Raw genomic sequence first — 21,190 nt, forward strand, 5'->3', positions numbered from 1 at the left:
GAGGCACCCCTATCTAGCTTGTGAGAGGTTGAGGACAAGTCCCTCACACTATCAAAAGGGACTTTAAAATAGCGGGAGGCCTTTATTCCAAAGCTTCTATGACTCTTCTGAAATCAGTTTCACGTCTCCGACTGTTTTGGAGCTAAAGTGATCAGAGAGAGCTAAATGTTGTGAAATGTTAGAGATATCAGTCCTGGCCCTGAAAAAAGCTCTGAGTTGTTATATGGTGGAAACTTATTCTTGTGTGCAGTTTTGCTAGTCTTAGGGTCTTGGGTTTGTTTCCATTCCCCACATTAGTTGAGAGTTCACACTTTCCAAGATGGATACTATTCCCTGCCTGCCTCCCAGGATGTCAGCATGGGTTGGTGAGCTGGTGTGGAGTGTAAGGAAGTATTTGGTAGGTGTCCAAGCCTAATTCACATGTAAGGTCTTGTGACAAGAATTGTAATTGTTGGGGCGCCTGTGTGGCTCAGTCCGTTAAGCGTCCGCCTCTTGATCTTGGGTCATGATCTCGCAGTTTGTGAGTTCAAGCCCCACATCGGGCTCTGCACTGGTGGTTCAGAGCCTTCTTGAAATTCTGTCTCTCCTTCTCTCTGCTCCTTCCCCTCTCTCTCTTGAAATAAACAAACATAAAAAATAAAAAAAGAATTGTAATTGCTGGTATGGCTGAGTTTTCCCCTGAGACATCTTTGCAGAGCAGGTCCCAGGGACTACCTCCTCCTCTCTCCCTCTCTATCTCAGGCCCCAGCCTCCTCTTCATCACATATGCAGAAGCCATAGCCAACATGCCAGCGTCCACATTCTTTGCCATCATCTTCTTCCTGATGCTAATCACACTGGGCCTGGACAGCACCGTGAGTGGATGGAGAGGGAAACCTGGCTCTAAGGAGGAGGAAGAGGAACAGGAGGAGGGGAATGGGGAGTGGGAGGAAGGGGAGGGGGGAAGGGGAGCAGGAGGGAGGGGGAGCTGCACCTATTCCCCCACCCCTCCCATCCTGGCCACCCCAGGCTGTCTTGGCTGCTCCCTCCCGGTGCTTTCTCAGCCCCTGTTCAGTCCTCACTGCTGGTGCTCACGGCCCTCTAAGTGTGTTAGAGGGTCATAATGGGCTAATGAGGGTAAGGTGTCTGCACAGGCCAGGGCTCAGCATATGTGACCTGTTATTACTGGGTACCGTCCCTTGACCAGATGGCAGTATTTAAGGTGAGAGCAAGGTCACTCTTTTGTCTCAGTGCCCTGCTGCCCCACATTCGGCTCAGCACCTTGTACTTATTAGGGTGGAATGAGTCTCAGCTTTGAGTTGGCCTTTCTGGTGCAACCAGCGTCTCGCCCAAGAGATGTCACATAAAGAAGTCCTGTCCAGGCCCTATATTTTCTTTCCTTGATGTCCTTAGGGTTGGGTTCTAAATGAAATTGTGAAACAGGGTATATATTTCCAGTGAGATCTGGTGTATGGTGGGGAACTGGTCATGACCAGCTTGACGGTCACTCCCTCCTGTTCACTGTCCTCGAAGGTGACAGACTTGTCCTCGAAGGTGACAGACTTGTCCTGAGCTTCCCCTGTGACTGCTTGTGTGTCCCTTTCAGTTTGCAGGCTTGGAGGGGGTGATCACAGCTGTGATAGACGAGTTTCCGCACATCTGGTCCGAGCGCCGAGAGTGGTTTGTGCTTGGTGTGGTCATTACCTGCTTCTTCGGATCCCTGGTCACCCTGACTTTTGTGAGTACCACAGCCCTCAGCTGTGAGCCAGCCTACCCTGGGGCAGTGGAACAGCACAAGAAGCTATTCCTTTCCTTCCACCCCACAAGGTGCCCTGGCTTTGGGGCTAAAGTAAGAGGGGTTGTCACTGCTGTTAAAATGTCACCAAGGATAAGAAGAAAAGTTGTTTCTGGCAGCATCTGTTTGTAGAATCTGTGCATGGTATCTGGAGGTCTTAGCATTTTACATTAGACCCAATTTAGATTTCAGGCTTGGCAGGGTATCTGGAGAAAAACTAAGATTTGTTCTTCCAGTCTTTAGGGCTGCTTTCATGGGATTATTGCCGTGATGTCCTCATATGCAGAATATCTGAAGGCTGGCATCTCATGTTTGTCATGTCACCCTGTCTCCTCCAGGGAATTTGCAGTGGTGAGGAAGTCAGACCCTCTCTCCTATGATTTTTTTTTCTTTTTTGTAGCTGAAGCACATACTGTAAAATGTAATCAGGGCCCACAGGCATCCTAGGCTTGTGTCCTCCCGACATAAGGCAGATTTTGAAGATCTGAATCTTCAAGCTATGACCCCAGTGGCTCTGGTAGCTTTGTCAGGGTGGTGGGGCCCTGAGGAGGATCCAAAGGATTTGTGAGTTAAGTTAGAAGGCAAAGCCATGGCCACTGTGTTCAGTGGGTCTGGTATTACAAACTCTCCCAGGTTCAGTCTTCAGGGACCAAGATTCTTTTTTTTTTAGATTTTTTAAAAATTTATTTTACTTAGAGAGAGTGAGTTCATGGGAGGGGCAGAGAGAGAGAGGAAGAGAGGGAGAATTCCAAGTAGGCTCTGCATTGTTAGTGGCAGTGACCTCGGGCTCAAATTCCTGAACCGTGAGATCATGACCTGAGCCAAAATCAAGAGTTGGTCACTTGCCACCCAGGCGCCCTGAGGGATGATTCTTTAGTGTAGAGTACACAGTAGGTGTTCAGTAAATTGAAGAAAGTTGAAAAAAAGATCCAGGGACTCTCTTGAGTTTGTCTCTTAAAACTTAGATAAAAAACAAGGAGAGAGTGCTCCATAGGACAGGAAGAGGCGTCTGATGGGATGAAATCTGGCCCATACAGTGAGGGTCAGTCCAAGAGGCAGGCTCTGGGATATTTATATTAGGTCCAAGGTGGGAATTTTCTAGAATTATCCTAAGTTAAGAAGCTGCTTTTGGCTTTAATCATAAAGAGAAGGTAGTGCCTCAGAGGGCCCGCACTCAGGATCATGATGTCGTTTCCAGGGAGGGGCGTACGTGGTAAAGCTGCTGGAGGAATATGCCACAGGCCCTGCAGTGCTCACCGTTGTACTTATAGAAGCAGTTGCTGTCTATTGGTTTTACGGTAAGATGCTTCCTTCCACACTCATGATCTACACCAGCCTGCAGCCACCAGAGTAGAGAAGGGCTGATTTCATTGAAGAAAGTCAGGACAGGGTACGTCACCTCCCAGTGGGTCTGTAAAATAACCTCAGTGGAGTGCCTTCTTCAGAAACAGGTCACCATTTCCTCCACACTGATTCCCCTTACTCTTGGGAGGATATTTTGGTTTTTTTTTCCCTTCTGAGTTTAAATGTTCACCCAGTGGAGACAGGCTGAAGCAGTTCCATATAGCTCATCCATAGTGGAGGCTTCAAATACTGATTGTGTCTAAGAATTGAACAATGGACTAGTGCATAGTGAGTGCATTTGTAGAGTATACAGTATCCCACTGTTTTATAGAGTAGCCCCAAGTTTAAATTTTGCAAGCAAGAGCTCCCTGCAAAGCCCTGAGATAGAGTTCAGGAGATTATTTTCCAGAGAAGAGGCAAGAATGTTCCTGTTTGTATTATCTGCCTTGGTGAAATCCCCCACTTCACCCCCTCTGATCCTGGGATGGATTCTGATAAGGGTGAAACTAGCAGGAGCACAGAGAGTGGGCTAACATGGGTTCTAAGAATCCATGGGTGGGGGTTGGGATAACCTAGGAGTTGACATGAAGGAAACCAGGTTCAGAGATACCACTCTTCATCTTTATAAAATTAAGAAATGATTATTTTATTCTGAAAATGTATTGACTTTTCCCTCTAATTTCTATGGTAACAAAACAGCTTTGGCATGTTTGTTGTTACACATAATATGAAGAAGGGGAGGCCCCAAATTTCCAGCCCAGTTTTTAAACATGAGCCCAGTTTTTATTTATTTTTTTATTTTTATTTAAAAAAAAATTTTTTTTAACGTTTTATTCATTTTTGAGACAGAGACAGAGCATGAACGGGGGAGGGGCAGAGAGAGAGGGAGACACAGAATTGGAAGCAGGCTCCAGGCTCTGAGCCATCAGCCCAGAGCCCGACGCGGGGCTCGAACTCACGGACCGTGAGATCGTGACCTGAGCCGAAGTCGGCCGCCCAACCGACTGAGCCACCCAGGCGCCCCGAGCCCAGTTTTTAAAACAGAAGCCCTCCCTACCTCCTCAGTGATTCAGAGTATGTGAATTGCAGTAGACCCGCCCCAGGTATTGCTGGGTCTCTCAGGGAAGCAACTGCCTTGCCCCTCTTGATGTCTTACCAATACTCACTTTCACATACTTTTTATGGAAGAATCTTGATCTTGGTCTGGCATAGGAGATGGGCAATACGTGGTTAAAATTTTCTCTTGGAAGTTTCCAACAAAGGGTTGAAGTCAGCCTCTGTCAAATGGGTTCACAATTCCTAGAAATTTTTTTTTTTTTTTTTTTTTTACCATTTATTCATTTTTTGAGAAACAGAGCATGAGTGGGGGAGGGGCAGAGAGAGAGGGAGACACAAAAACTGAAGCAGGCCCTAGGCTCTGAACTGAGAGCACAGAGCCCGATGAGGGGCGGCTCAAACTCACAAACCGTGAGATCACGACCTGAGCCAAGGTCGGACATTTAACCAACTGAGCCACCCAGGCGCCCCTCCTAGAAAATTCTTTTCTACAGTAAAATCAAATATATGCTGAGATCTTAGAAAAGCAGTGTGGGTACCAAGCGGGGAGGCACCAGTGGGGGGGTTTTAGGTCCCCCCCAAATGTCCACCTATCCTCCCACTCCCACTCTGTGTAGAAAGTTGCTTGCTATCAAATGCAGTTTTGTGACAAGTCCTCTGTCCCACTTTCAGACTAGATGGGTGCCCCTAAGCTCCTGCTGTGGAGAAATTCCAGAGCTGCTACTGTCTCTGAGAATCAAGGGACAGAACAGCCCATGTCCTCCCTCAGTCAATCTCTTTTTCTTTTGGGTGATTTTAGGCATCACTCAGTTCTGCAGTGATGTGAAAGAAATGCTTGGCTTCAGCCCTGGATGGTTTTGGAAGATCTGCTGGGTAGCCATCAGCCCTCTGTTTCTCCTGGTGAGTTGTCATTTCCCTCTCCTTCTGGCCCTGAAGAATGGCCCACTCAAACACTTATAAAAAGTAAATTTTATTGAAGTGTAACAGATACATGGAAAAGTGTGCCAATCTTAAATGTACATGTCATTGAAATTTTATAATGGAGCACACTTTTGTAGCCAAAACTGTGCTAACAAAAACACAACCAGCACTCTAGAAGCCCCTCTGATGCCCCCTCCCAGTCACTGTGCTCCCCACACTTCCCTGCCCCCTCTTCTGACTTCTAACACTGTAGAGGAGTCTGGGCTTCGGTCCCTGCCGCATGTATTATTATATCATTCCCCAACTCAGTGATAATGATAAATAACATTTATTGAACATTAAGTGCCAGGCCAGACTTTGTGCTAAACTTACACCCATTGCTCTATTAATCCTTACAAGCAATTCTACGAAGTAGTAATAGTTCTAATGCTCCATTTTACATTTAAGGAAATTGAAGCCTTAAAGGGTCCCAGGTCACATGACAAGTAAGACCTGTTCAAGACCTGGGAAAGATTTACTGAGCTGCTCTTGAAGGTCCTGGGAGGGGTCCTTGTAATTTTGTATTCATTTTTTTTTCAATGTTTATGTATTTTTGAGAGAGAGAGAGAGAGAGACTGAATGCGAGCGGGGGAGGGACACAGAGAGAGGGAGACACAGAACCTGAAGCAGGCTCCAGGCCCTGAGCCATCAGCACAGAGCCTGATGTGGGGCTCAAACACACGAACCTGTGAGATCAGGACCTGAGCCGAAGTCAGACGCTTAACCCATTGAGCCACCCAGGTGGCTCATTTTCTTAAAAATACCCCTGCAAGTCCTCAAGCATGGACCTGAGTCAGAAGTAGAATACATTTATTGCTAAAGGACCTGGGTGAGAACATTCAGTTCCAAGGGTTACCTACTTGCCAGGATGCATTCAGCACTCACTCCTTCCTTATAGCACGTGCCTCTGCTTTTCCTCCTGGCATCCCTCTGAAGGAGGTAACTTGCTCAAAGGAGGATAAGCGCCCTGCTGACATCCCCAGTGTGCTCTGAGGTAGTGTGGGGTAAAGTGACTCTGTGCACATCAGCACAAATTACTCTCCAGTTCTTTCATTTATCTGTAACTTTATTTTGGAGGAAAATTTTAAAATCTTTTAGAGCCAAGAAAGTTTGTTGGACTGGTCCTTCCATCCAGCTCCAGCTTGTTAGGAGTGTCTGGGACATCTCTGCCTTTGGCATATAGCTGTTATTTCCTGTCTTTAAAAACAAAAACAAAACAAAAAACCATTTTGTATTCTCTTTTGACTTTCTCTGGGCAGTCCTTTGTTTGGTATTTTATACCCATACATCTGGACAGTAACATATAAGATGAATGTTCATTCTTGCCTCTGCGATGCTGCCTATGTGTCTCTCTATCCCAGAATCCCTTCCTGACTTCCATTCCCCTGGACCCTGAAGTTTTCTAAAACCAAAGCCAACTATTGTCCCAGGCAGCAGATAATTCTCAGGGCCCAGCGGCTCTGGTATGTTCCCCTAGATCTTGGCCTGGTAGTTCCTTATTACCTTATCAGCTCACTGGTGCTTTTTGGTAGATTAAAAACATATATATATATATATATATATATATATTTTTTTTTTTTTTTAAGTCAGAAATTTCAGTTGTTTTCAGTGAGGGTGTTGGCATGAACCACCTAGCCTGCCATTACTAGAAGCATAAACTCTGACATAAGTGGATTATTAATTTATATTATTACCAATGCTTTCAGATAATCTACTTAAATCCTTTCATTTGTTTTTCAAAGCAATTGGAGACATTGCATTATTTCCTTGAGGGAAGAAGCCATGTCTGTTTGTTTGTTTACTTTAGTATTTCCTACACAGTGAGGAGATGATGTCCAGAGCTGAGATTTGGGAGAGGAAAGTGAGGCACTCACCACAGGCATAAAATTCAGCAGGGGAGGTGCCAAAAACTCAGTAATCAAGATAAAGACCATTTTAATGTAATATTTTCTAAAAAACCAAAATTAATGCAAAAAAAGTCTCCATTTGGGGTACCTGGATGACTCAGTCGGTTAAGCATCTGACTTCAGCTCAGGTCATGATCTCACGGTTTGTGAGTTTGAGCCCCGCGTTGGGCTCAGTGTTGACAGCTCAGAGTCTAGAACCTGCTTCAGATTCTGTGTCTCCCTCTCTCTGCCCCTCCCTGGCTCATGCTCTGTCTCTCTCCCTCTCATGAATAAACATTAAAAAAAAAAAAAGTCCCTAATCAACAGATTTCATTTCAAATAAACACAAGATCTGACCCTGTGCTTGCATGTCTCACCTCACCCACCTTACCCTAATCTGGCCCTGTCAGATCTTGTCTATTTAAACTATTGCACCATAGTATTATTTCTTGATTGCTAAAATTTACTTGCATGTTGTGCCCAAGGTGAGTGCCTCACATGTTCCACCCTAGTCCTGGCTCTGGGTTCTTAGTACTTTTAATTTCTCTGAACCTCTGGTCATCTAACAGACTGGGTGAATACTTAGTGTACAGTCAGTGAGTTTCTGTGCCCAGCAAAACCCCTGCACAGATCTGTGTTCAGGCACATCACTCATAATTCCTGTGATGTTTGCTTTACTCACTTCCTCTAAAGGCAAGTGCTCCAGTGCCCAATTAAGAGGAGGCAAATCTGTTTTCCACTTCTGGGTTTACTTAACAGAGCCCTTGCCCTGGGCTTTTTAAGGCTGCTTTCAGTAAACAATGAGTAGCTTACTAAAAATATTCTTTTTCACTGAGGCCAAGTTACAAAAAGAGAAAATATTATATATGAGCAAGGAGAGAGGGCTCTGCAAAGGCGTGTCTGGAGCAACACTTACTGGCTCTGCCCCAAGAGCTTGAGGCCCCTCTGAACTGTGCTGGATTTCACACACCTGACATCAAGATGAGATCAGGGCTCCTAACTGCATCCAATCCATCTTTCCATGTTCCAAAACTGGCTTCCTTAGTAGCTGGGTCTGGGGTGAGGGAGTAAGTCCAGAGAAAGGTTTGCAATTGGCCAGGCTCCTGTTTTGAAAGCTTCCTCCTGGACTTAGGACAACACTGTTGGAAAGATGGATATGTGTTTAACAGCTTCCCATTTTATTACCTGCAGACAAAGAAAAAAAGATACAGATAGATGTGTAACCACACAAATAATTTACATTACTGTCTTCTTTATGACTATGAAGTAATAAAATAAAATTAAATCAAGAGCAATAACGATTTCGGCCCAGTGGTTACTGGGCAAAAACTGGTATTTATGCTCTCTCTGGAAACCAAACTGAAATAAGAAAACTTATAAACGGAGTATTGGGAACACACTGTAGAATTTTTCTTGGGAGAAATTTTCACTGAGTTTTCAAGTAAAAAGTATATTAAGCTACTTTTTCCTTCCATTATTCCTTTCGTGATGAGGGCCTGGGGCAGGTGGGCACCCACTGTTCAGATGCCTCAAGCCATCCTTGTTGAAACCCCAGGCTGAGGTGCTCAATGCAGAAAGCAGAGAGCTCAAAAAAAAGGGAAAAGTAGGAACATGTACCCAGGAGCCCAAGTCCTCTACAGGACTTGAGAACCTTAGTATCTCTCCTGGACAAAGCTAACTTCCATCTGACCAAAAATAATCACAGCTGAGAAATGAAGGAGGAAAAGAGAATAAAGCAGAGAAGTATGAAGCCTTAGGACTGGCAGGAGCCATGGAGAGGTCATTCAGTTTAGTCTTCACTATCTGGGAGGACAGGCCCCAAACCACTCTTAGTAGATGCTGGTCTCTTCCCCTTTGCCCTGAAGGGGTTGCTGTAATTCCCCCAGAAACAACTTTCTGAGGCTTGGTGTCCCTGCTCTAAGGGTTAAGGTGGGGGGTGGAAAGGAAAATCAATAGAAGCACCTGTTTTATTGTTGCTGCTTAGGCACAGAAATTTGTGGATCCCATGTGTCAGAGCTCAGTCCAGGATAGATCACATCTGGGGAATTTCCCAAGAGGATCTCAGCCTTAGCGTTTGGTGTTCATGGTATCAGAACTGTCCCTGTCTGCACAGATATTGTTAAGATTTTGAATGTTTTTTGGTATTTCTGTTTTAGTTCATCATTTGCAGTTTTTTGATGAGCCCACCACAGCTACGACTTTTCCAATATAATTATCCTCAGTGGAGTATCATCCTGGGTTACTGCATAGGAACCTCGTCTTTTATCTGCATCCCCACATATATAACGTATCGGCTGATCATCACTCCAGGGACATTTAAAGAGGTAGGTGCTAGTGTGTGTGTTCAGAGTAGTTAAATCGTTTTGGGAGAAAAGGGTCTTCTTGTTATGCTCTGTTCGAAAGAGATGAGTCCACCACATGAAGCTCACCTACACCATGGTGCAGACCTGTGACGGCTGCCTCTGTCACCTTAAAAGGCATCCCCATAAGCCTCAGATACAGTGGCAAAAGAGTGGGCTGGTTATTTGCATGTGCCACAGCACACAGCTTGAGGTATGTATAGCATTCTATACTCATCAGATAACTCCTCTGCCTTCTGCTTGCCATTGGGCATGGACATCAGATCTGTCATGTCTGAAGCAGTATGTGAATTTTAAGTAGAGATGATGGTGGAAAATGTCCATGGCCATTTTTCTAACAGCAGTATGACAAGTGCTATTTTGAAAATCATCACTAAATAAGGATGTAGTAGTTTTAGCTTAAGGCATTAGAGTAAAAACAACTTACCATTATATAATATTAATACAGTAATGAATAATGTGCTCTAAAATTTTAGGGACACCTGGGAGGCTCAGTTGGTAGAGCATCTGACTCTTGATCTCAGGGTTGTGACTTGATCTCAGGGTTGTGAGTTCAAGCCCCACGTAGGGGTGGAGCCTACTTAAAAAAAAAGATAAAATTAATTTTAATCATAGAACCTTACAGTTTGTATAAGATTGTATATTTTTCAAAGCGTCTTCATGTATATTATCTCATTATGCTACCAAAATACCTTGGTCCATAACATTCTACCTATAAGGGAGGGAGGCCTCATTTGCAATTTTGGTATAGTTAAGAAAAAAAAAAAAGAGAGAAAGGTAAATTTCTTAACTCTTTAGGGCCCTAGGCAGATCAAAAGTTGGACTTTTATGTGGAAAGTCTACCACCTGTTCACCTGGAATTTGGAGGATAGCATATGCACCTGCATCCTGGAAGTCTCAAGTTTGGAGTCATTCAACTAGATTAGGTCATTGTTGTAAAAACCTCCAGTAAACTACACAAAGATCCTGGGAAGATGTCCCCTAATAAGTAAGCATTCATGAAGACGTCAATAGTGATCCGTTTTCTTAGATCATCATCTTGTAAAAGGCCAGGGCCTGGCAAGTTTTGAGAGCAATGGTAGTCCAGCAACTAGAATGCTGCCAAAATATGGCAAAAAGCAGACCTGGCATTGTGGGATATCAGCAACCAGAAGGGCAGCAGAATGGGTGGCTAGGGACTAGAATACAAAAGCCAAAATTCTACTTTACAATGCTGTTCATTCCACCATTCTACCAAACACCTTAGTATACACCATACACCTTCTCTCCCTGCACAACATAGCTCCACTTAAGGGTAGTTAGAATTATTGGGGCACCTGGATGGCTCAGTCCGTTAAACAACAGACTTCAATCTCAGCTCAGGTCATGATCTCACTGTTTGTGAGTTCGAGCCCCGTGTTGGGTTCTGTGCTGACAGTGCAGAGCCTGCTTGGGATTCTTTCCCTCCCTCTCTCTCTACCCGACTTGCACTCTCTCTCTCACAATAATTAAAAAAATTTTTTAAAGAGTAGTTAGAATTATCTGTGTCCAGTTCCAAATTACCAAGACATAATTCTGTTTAATCAGTTATGATTTACATACTCGTTTATGGGGAAGGATGGTTTGTGAAACTTCACTTTCTATGGCTTGACACGTCCCGGTAGCTGATGAGGACTGGAGCAACTCCTTTTTAAGGGGATTTCTAGTGCGAGATTTCAGTGCTTGAATGGTAAGGTCATTAGAAACACAAAATACATAATTTTATTAATTTCATTAATGGTGCGGCTAGAACTGTTTGGATTCTATAGGCCGGGCTCCTTAAAGAACTCCCAGAACCAGGAAATAAAAAGATTGAATGGGGGGGGGGGTGTGCCTGGTTGGCTCAGTCAGTTAGGTGCCCCACTTTTGATTTGGGCTCAGGTCATGATCCCATGGTCCTGAGATGGAGCCCCTTGCTCCCCACCCCTGTCGGGCTCCATGTGGAGCCTTCTTGAGATTCTTTCTCTCTCCTGCTGCCCCTCACCTGCTTGTGTGCATTCTCTCTCTCTCTCTCTCAATAAATAAATAAGAATAAAAAAGATTGAAGGACTGAAACTAACGTAACATTGTGTATCAACCATACTCAAAAAAGAAAAAAAGATCAGAGGGGACTACATACTTTTTCAACCCAAAATCTAAAGGACGAGAAGCAGAGCTTCACCTAAAATCCGTAAATCAAAAACTACTTTCAGATCCAATTTTGCCCACTTCCTATACATACAGACTTTTGGCCATCAAAAATTTTACTAAGCCACTCAGTAAAGATTTTTCTAAGTCTCTGAAGTGGTGCTGTTTTTCCTTCTTCACAACCCTGAGCTGCTTCATGTCACCTTGATGCTAAGTTTTAAAAGGTGGGCTGTATATTTAATACCCAAGCCCAAACATATTTTAGATCTGTCTTAAAGCTTCTGTGTACTTCAGCTGTTTCTAAGCTAAAGACTCTCAATCTTTTCCCCATAGTGAGTTCTATGTCAACATGAGTTTGCTTTAGGAGTAATGACTTAAATGGTCACATCTTTTTCAACTTAGTTATGATAATTTGTACCCTTGTATGAATTAACCAGTACTCCTTCACAGGTAGATTCATTAAATCAGTAACAGCCCAGCCATTACAGTGACTGCTGGCACTGTGCACCATGCCTGGGGTGTATATGCCGGGCACAAGGAGCCTGGCTGAGGGGTGGGGGAGCTGGGGGACAGAGGCCAGCACTCACTCTGCTCCCCAGGCCCTGTGTGGCCACAGCAGGCCTCCTTTGTCCAGAGAAAAAGATGCCCTTACCCAGGTCATCAAAAGCATGTTATAGGCCAGTGGAGGGTTCTATTGAAAGCTCATTATTTTCTCCCATTAGTGTTACAGTGATATTCTTAGTTTACAGACGGTTATGGTTCCTGAATATGTCATTTTTTAAAGTTGTATGTATGTATGTATGTATGTGATCTCTATACCCAACATGGGTCTCAAACTTAAGATTCCAAGACCAAGAGTTGCATACTTTCCGACTGAGTCAGCCAGTTGCTCCCTGAATGTATCATTTTTATCTATATTTGAGAGCAAATTGGGAATACCTTTGTTTAAAAAAAAAATTAATGTTTATTTATTTTGAAGAGAGAGAAAGTGGGAGAGGGGCAGAAAGGGTGAGACAGAATCTCAAGTAGGCTCCACACTGTCAGGCGCAGAGCCCGACATGGGACTCAACTCATGAACCATGAGATCATGACCTGAGCTAATATCAAGAGTTAGACACTTAACCAGCTGAGCCACCCAGGCGCCCTGGGAATTTCTTTCTTAAGGAAAGTCAATGAGACTATTCCAACTTACTATTAAATGCCATTAACATGCTATTTAAATGTTTCAATACTAAGGTTGAAATATTTTTGCAATACTGTTAAATTATAAGAATGTTTATAACATCATATTTTCTTCTCAACAGCGTATCATTAAAGGTATCACTCCCGAAACACCAACAGAAATTCCCTATGGGGACGTCCACTTGAACGCCATATAAAACACTTCAATGAGAGGAAAATGGCTTCCCAACAACCTGTCCTCTGGTTCTGACTAGTCATGCCTCGCCTTCTCCCCTCTGAGTCAGAGTTTCCAGCTAAGCCTGGCAATGGAAGGGCCTTCTTCATGGAGAGAGAGTCCCAAAGACTATGGTGCCCAGACTGTAATGGCCTCCAGCTACTTCTTTCTGTGAAATCTCCCCGACATATTACGTTAGCTCTGTGACACAGCTGAACTGGACTATTTTGGATGTGCGAGGGTGTGTATGGAGGTGATGAAAACCACCATCTAGTCAGTTAGGATTAGGTTTAGAATCAAGTTTGTAAAAGTCTCATGTATCATTTCTTGTTATTATCATTGGTATCTGACATCCATTTGCTTCTAAAGGTTTCACTGTCATGAATGCATAAACCACGTAGGAGAAAACAGGGATGCTGTTTTGCTAGCCATATATTTTCTGAATAGCATAGAATTCTGTAGCTGGAATCTACTAGAACCCTTTAACCTGTGTGCTGCTGTGGAGTCAAGAGAGGAAGATGTAGAAACTAAACTGAAAAATAATGTATACATGTGAGCATGTGTGTCTGTGTATACTGTTGTTTCAGTGTATCCTTATCTCTATTCCAATACTTTGGGCCCATTCCAAACTATATGAATTTCCTTTAATTTTTCTTACATTAACAAATTCCACCTACTCAAATGTGTATGTATGTTATTATAAGGGTATAGCTGCTACACATGTTCTGTCACCTTCTCCTTTTCCTATGACACTACTGTAGCCACACACCTTCCTTTATGGGTCAGTGTTCAGCGTCTGCTGCACTTCATTGCCATCTTCCTGTCTCTGCCAGCTAAACATTCAGGATAACATTCCACAGGCAAATCTGGCCTATTTCATCAGTGACTGTGGCTTGGCCGTGAACTGCTTTGAAGATGGATACTGACAAATGCATCTTCAGTGCTCAGTTAACTATCTGGTTTAAGCTCTGTTTCAAATGACTGGGTTACTTTGCTCTGTGAAGAGGATAAATCCAATTCTTGCTTATAGGATATATAGGTCTGGCACCCTGACTATAACCAAGGTCATCCTTAGTCCAGAAGTAATTGGAGACTTTGGGTTAGCCTTAAATGGAACTCCCCCAACCCTTCCTGGTGACAATCAGGACTGTGAGTCCTCCAGATAATTTCCCAAGATTGAGTCTAAACTAAGTAAGGCTGATTGGAAAAGGGTCAGTTAAATGAGTAGCTTTTCATTTCACATAAAGCCTTTAATACATATCAAGTAAATTTGATCTTTTGTGGCTTGTGACTCTCAGATGTGTAAGTAAAGAAGCAAATTCACCTTGTATAAGATTTCCTCATCAAAATCTTAAAGGGAATAAAGCCTAGTCAATGATAAAAGGACTCACTCATCTAGCCCCATATCACTTCACTCCTCTATACAAATCAAATTTGATTCTAACCTTATAGAAAGAAGACCCATATAGCAGAGGCCTGGTTTTATCCAATTATAGATCTTCCTCTCTTGGCTTCCTTTCCCCAACAATCTCTGCCTCAGCCATCTTCCTGTGTTCCCCCTACATCCTTCTATTTCTGATTCTTTGCCTTTCTCAGCGGGATATTTTCCTTATAGATGTGAGCTGCTGAGAAGTTTCCCGAAATATTAGAGGAAAAGAGAAGAGGGATTAAAAAATGTCCCTCACTGACCTACCTTCATTATCTTCACTCTTTTCCTTCCTTCATGATACCGTATTTCCATTTTCTTTGCTTTCTTTCAAGCTGAAAGGAGAGGGATTGTATAAGTGGCAGCGTATTCAGTGGTAAATAGCTTTGCAAATTTTAAGAACTACTTTATAAAGATATTCAGATATGGATTCTTTCCATCCCACACACACTTATACATGCTTCAAAGATATTATTTTTTAAAAAGCACTTTTTCAAACAGAATTAGAGTTGGCCAAGCCAAGTATTGAGGGAATTATATAGGCATTTTGAAATGTTGTCAGACTTCACTTGACTTAAAAAAAAAAAAAACAAAACTCTGTTCTGCATAGTGTGCATTTCCTTGATCCCTATTTATCAGCACTACTATGGATTTTTTTTTAAAGGAAAACGTAGAAGTAGGGAGATGGACTTTAAAACAATCTTTTAAAGATCTTTTACATTTAATGTAGTATTTACATAAAAGTAAAAATAAAAATGGAATTGAATTGTAAAGTTAAGTACTGACGTTAATTTTTTTTTTTTTTGCTGTGATTTTATTAGTAAGAAATACCCAAGAAATAGGCAAGACACAAGACAAAGGCATGGAGGCAATTCAACTGATTAAAGTTGTTTCCTATATTGATAAGTAATGAAGCCAAAGAATTCATCACTCTTCCAGAAAACTTAACAACCCATTTAAAATTTGTTCCATTTGTTGTGCAGACTGCATATGACTTTTAACCTAAATTCATTGCCCTGGCTGCCCCATCTGGAGATGGATGCAAGAACCTGACAAGCACAAAGTCTATATAATAGCTCCAAAATCAAATCGTGAAAATCGAATCAAATAATGAAATCTCAAAATAAGGCAAAAAAAGTTCTTTGGTGAGATGAATCACTCCTCGCCATCCTTTTTACTAGGCTTGTTAATTTGATGACACTAATCTTAAAATTTAAGCTTAAATATGAATTTCCATTTAACTTATCCACCCCACCCCCCAAGCCTTAAAAGGGAGATTATTCTCCTAGAATTAGGATCATATTCTCCCTGTTAAGTAGGAAAGAGTGACCTGATATGTTCTACTTGTTGTATAATTGATTTGGGGTTCACTGTCAAAGCAAAGCTTAAAACTATGGAATGCAATGGCTTCACTGTGATGTTCTTACACATATCTTAGTGCTTAGCTACAAAATCATACAGTTGAAGCCTGGTTCCTTTCTTAGCAAGTCTCTTTACTCATAAATCAACAACCGATGCTTAAGACACCAGAATTGTTCAGAATGGTTGTCTTCATTAAACAGCAGTAACCAGAGGACATTTTCCACCATCCCTTTTTTCTTGTCTTTTTTTTTTTTTTTTTTTTGGTTAGGGAAGGGTGGGGAAGAGAAGCAGTAGTTTCCTCAGAGAGACTATGTTGCAACCTGTTATCCCATAAGTAATGCAATAAAAGCAAAATAGTCTTATGCTAAGTGGGAAGAGATATATAGTTTAAAGTCATCATGGAACTCACACAAGGTGAGGGGCACCTGAGTGGCTCAGTCAGCTAAACATCTGACTTCAGCTCAGGTCATGATCTCATGGTTCGTGAGTTCGAGCCCTGCATGGGGCTCTCTACTGTCAGCGCAGAGCTCACTTCAGATCCTTGGTCTCCCTCTCTCTCTGCCTCTCTCCTGTGCATGTGCACAATCTCTTCAATAATAAACATTAAAAAAAAATAATAATAAAACACAAGGTGAGTTACACAAAAGGCTCTTAACTAAAAAGTTGAGCTTATAAAGTGCTTATTTGAGAAGGATGCTAGCAAATGAAATTTATAAATCCAAGTGTGGGAAAAAGAAACATTACAACAGAGAATATCCCTAAATTGTAGAAAGCTGTCCTGGTTCACATGAAATATTTTAGTTTTTGACTTTTTTTTTCCAGTATCAGAGATAAGTAAATGATCTTTATTACAATTTGTCATGATTAGTTCCATGGATGGAGTATTTCAAATCTCTTAACTTTTTCTTTTCTTACTTTCCCTTCATTGCTTACCTTTCTCTAAATTTTAATGACAACAATATTTTAAGGTTTAGGTAACCACAGTACAGGCAGAGCAAACCTGGTGATCTACCTAATTTCTCTGCTCTTTTTGGGCTCTGGAAATTTCTTTTTTTATTAAATTTTTAAAAATGTTTTATTTATTCTTGAGAGAGTATGAGCAGGGGAGAGGCAGAGAGAGAGGGAGACAGAATCCAAAGCAGCCTCCAGGCTCTGAGACATCAGCACAGAGCCCCGATGCGGGGGTCAAACTCACAAACCGTGAGATCATGACCTGAGCCAAAGTTGGACACTTAACCGATTGAGCCACCCGGGTGCCCTGGGTTCTGGAAGTTTCTAAATGAAGGTGAGGTTATTTCCTCTGCTAGAATGAAACAATACTCCTCTCAGTTGTTTTAGTGGGCATTTACCACAATGGAAAAGATAAACGTTTTAGGATGGAATCTTAAATATTGTCTCTCCTTTGGATTCATATAACTGGGATCTACTTAGTATTTCTAAATTAGGTGTTTCAAAACTCACCTTTTCAAGAGAAGACTTTAAAAACAATAATTCACAATATATTTCAGTTGGAATTTCAGATGGTGTTTCTCTTACCTACACATCACAATATCCATGCCAAATTGCTCTAACACCAGTGCAAGTTCGTCTTTAGTGTTTTGTTTTGTTTCAAGCCATCACAATAGATTGTCTTCACTGGCCAACTCCAATTTGGAAACTCTGTATTTGTTTGAATACCTCATCAGAAAAAAGTTTTAATGTCTGCTAAATCTTATCATTTATGGGAAAGAATAGATTATAGCAGTCCTTCAATTCTAAAATTGAAGACTCCAATTATAGTAATTTATTTCTAAGAGTTAGTAACCAGTGACAGCCCAAACAACAAATATTTGGGGAGGAAAAGTTATCTCACCTTTATGCTAAAATACCTAAAATACTATAAGCAAATAACAGCATTTCTGGTTTGTTTTTTTTTTCTTTTGTAAAAAAATGTCATTTTGGGAGTGCCTATCTGGGTCAGTCAGTAGAGCATGAGACTCTTGATCTCAGGGTTGTAAGTTTGAGTCCCACGTTATGTGTAGAGATTACTTAAAAATAAAATATTTTTTTAAATGTTTTTTTTTTTTTTGAGAGAGAGAGAGAGACTGCACATGGGGGAGGGGCAGAAAGGAGGACAGAGAATCCAAAGCGGGCCCTGTGCTGCTGACAGCAGAGAGCCCGATGCAGTGGCTCATACTCGAACCATGAGATCATGACCTGAGCCAAAGCTGGACATCTGACTGAGCCACCCAGATACCCCAAGAATAAAATCTTAAAAAGAAAAAAAAGGTATTTGAAAAAGAAAAATTATTCTTATTCAAACTCTAATCTACAGGTACACCTTATTTTAAGAAAAGTTGATATATGGAAAATGCATATTTTAAAAGATAAAATTAGGGACTTAAGAATTTAGTTATTTCTCCAATGTTATTTAAAATATGATTTGATTATTGCTTCTCGGCCTTTGGCTAAGATCAAGTGTAAATATGATTTAATTCACAAAATTTCAGGATACTTTGTGTGTTGGACATATCAGCGAGGTGTTTCAAATTCTAGATTATGGTTGAGTTATATACAAATGGTATTTCTTCCCCCTCATCTTTACTTCACCTCCCACATTACCTACAGCAAAAATTAAGCAAATTTTGGAGCACCTGGGTGGCTCAGTCAGTTAAGTGTGTGATTCTTGATTTCAGCTCAGGTCATGATCTCACAGTTTGTGAGATCGAGCCCCACATCGGACTCCGCACTGACAGCACAGAGGTTGCTTGGGATCCTCTCTCTCTGCCCCTTCCCTGCTCACTCACTGCCTTTCTCTCTCTCAAAGATAAATAAATAAATATTACAATTAAGTAAATTTCTTCCTCACTTCTGTCAACAGTGGTAATATGAAATTTCTCACTGTTCTTTTTTACATGAAACATAATTATTTTAAAACTTAGTGGCAGAACTAATTTTTTTTAAGTTTTATTTAAGCAATCTCTATACCCAATGTAGGGCTCAAACTCACAACCCCGAGATCAAGTCACATGCTCTTCCAATTGAGCCAGCCAGGAACCCCAGAACTAAACTACATTTTATTTGTATAAAAGTAGTTTCCTCTTAAAGATTCATAGCATGCCCCTGTATTCATTTATGCAGTTTAGTTGTAAATGGTCCAAGTTAAATGTGAGATGTCAGCAAATGCATTATGTTGTGAACTGTCAACTGTAATAACTTTTCACATTACGATAGATTTGTTTTGTCTCAAAATAGAAACAAAACTTACAAACTTTTAAGGTTAAGATAAAAATCTTTATCTTAGGGTGTCTGCATGACTCAGTTAAGCATCTGACTTTGGTTCAGGTCATGGTCTCGAGGCTTGTGAGTTTGAGCCCCCATGTTGGGCTCTCTGCTATCAGCAGAGTCTGATTTTGGATCTTCTGTCTCCCTCTCTCTCTGCCCCTCCCCGTGCTTTTGCTCTGTCTCTCAAAAATACACATTAAAAAAAAAAATCTTAATCTTGGGCATCTGGGTGGCTCAGCTGGTTGAGCATCTGACTTCAGCTCAGGTCTTGATCTTGTGGTTTGTGAGTTCGAGCCCACATTGGGCTCTGTGCTGACAGCTCAGAGCCTGGAGTCTGCTTCAGATTCTGTGTCTCCCTCTCTCTCTCTGCCCCTCCCTTGCTCACACACACACACACACACACACACACACACACAACACACTCCCTCTTTCTCTCTCTCTCCCAAAAATAAACATTAAAAAAAATTTTTTTTTAATCTCAGTCTTAACTGTACAAAACATTTATACAATTCCCAAACACTACTGCATGTTATTTGCAAATATTTAGTATCGAAACTACCTACAATTAGAAATACTAAATTTCGGTAAAGCTAAATTATGACAATTCTTTGTGTTTTGTGCAGAACTTTAGTTTATAATATATATTTCCACATCTATCATTTCACATGATCATCAGAGCTCTGGGTGGCAGCTGTTATTTCCCTAGTGTTGCAGATGAGGAGCCTGAGGCTCAAAGAAGTTAATTAATTTGCCCAAGTTCACAGCTGACAAGTTCCAGGACAGAACATGCACCTAGGCTTTCTGATTCCAGGCCAAAGGTTATTCGCATGCTATCTTTAAAATCATCCATAGAAGCCTACATACATAGATGTAAATTCAAAAATGAAAATCATGGGGGATGTATTTTCAAAAAATAAGGACATTCTCCTACATAACCACATTACAACCATCAAAATCAGGGAAGTGACATTGATACATTAGTGCCATTTAGTCTCAGGCCTCATTTAATGACATCCTTTTAGCAAAAGGATCCAGTCCAGAATCACAGTTTTCATTTAGTTTCATGCCTCTTTTGTTTCCTTCAGGCTGGAAGTTTCCCAGTCTTCCCTTGACTTTCATGACCTCAATACTTCTGAAGATTATAAGTCAGATATTTGGCAGAATGTCCCTCAGTTTGATGTTTGATGATGACTGATTTCTCATGATTAGATTCAGGCTAAGTATTTTTGGCAAATATAACAGGAATGGTGCTCATGCTCCTCTATCTTCACCTGATGCTCCTCTATCGGGTGAAACACAATTTGATCTGTCCCATATTAGTGATGTTAACATCAGTTACCCAAATAAGGTGGTGTCTACCAGATTTTCCACTGTAAAGTTTCTTTTCTTTTGTAATTAATATTTTGTAGGGAGTATGTAACTCTGAGACTGTGCAAATACCCTCTTCCTCTTCTAACATTTATTCATTTATTTTTCATGGATTCTTATTTTGTTCAGTGGACTATAATCATTAATTTTGATGCTCAAATTATCCCACATTTAGCCAGTGAGAGTCCTGGCAAGCTGGCTCCTATCCTTATGACATGTGCCTATCATTTAGAACACTTCCTTACTTTCTGGAGTAAGATGTTCCAGGATCATCTTGTACTTTCCCTGCCACAGCTTTTTCTCTAAGAAGCCCTGGTTCCTTTTAGTGAAGAATGTATTTAGAAACCAAGATTTAGGGGGTAGGCATGATCACTACTAATGGCTTGTCACTGATCCCAAGTCCTCTCATTGGACAGAATGAAAGTATGTGTGTAAATGTGTGTATATCTGTGCACACACACATTCGCATCCATAATTATTTCTTGATCTGTACTGTGAAAACTATGAGTTCACACCCAGTATTTCCAACTCTAACCCAACACTGCAAAGTTCTCTCTAGTTTTCTCTGTATTTATAACCCCTTCTAGGACAATGAGAAACAATGGCTCCCATTATCCTGAATATATTTACTTATTTGATCAGTATCCCTGAACATGAGCAATATTCTACTGCTGCTGCTCCCCTTATCCCATTCAAGTTCTGACACCTCATGATGGGATGTCCTCTGGACTAATGTCCTTCTCACCTTGCTCAGGCTGACAACGCTTATTGGGCAGTCACCACTGCCACCCACTCAGTGGATGCCTTCCCTACCATACCTGGGCTCAACCTCTTGCAGGGGTCTCCTCT

At 41.6% G+C, this 21,190-nt stretch overlaps 1 protein-coding gene across 1 annotated transcript in view; it reads left to right on the forward strand.

Annotated features, from left to right (window-relative positions):
* SLC6A4 (solute carrier family 6 member 4) overlaps window positions 1-14,304 on the forward strand; it is a 42,157-nt gene extending 27,853 nt beyond the window's left edge. Inside the window, exons 10-15 of the mRNA XM_047080679.1 lie at window positions 742-854; window positions 1,586-1,717; window positions 2,973-3,072; window positions 4,974-5,074; window positions 9,177-9,344; window positions 12,830-14,304. Of these exons, the coding sequence (XP_046936635.1) occupies window positions 742-854; window positions 1,586-1,717; window positions 2,973-3,072; window positions 4,974-5,074; window positions 9,177-9,344; window positions 12,830-12,904 (689 nt within the window). The 3' untranslated portion in view covers window positions 12,905-14,304. The remainder of the gene's footprint in view (window positions 1-741; window positions 855-1,585; window positions 1,718-2,972; window positions 3,073-4,973; window positions 5,075-9,176; window positions 9,345-12,829) is intronic.
* The last annotated feature ends 6,886 nt before the right edge of the window (window positions 14,305-21,190 follow it).

Source organism: Lynx rufus, unplaced genomic scaffold (genome assembly GCF_022079265.1).
Source record: "Lynx rufus isolate CCGP_SWC_20201006 ecotype Redwood Valley unplaced genomic scaffold, mLynRuf1.p SCAF_18, whole genome shotgun sequence".
Lineage (NCBI taxonomy): Eukaryota > Metazoa > Chordata > Mammalia > Carnivora > Felidae > Lynx > Lynx rufus.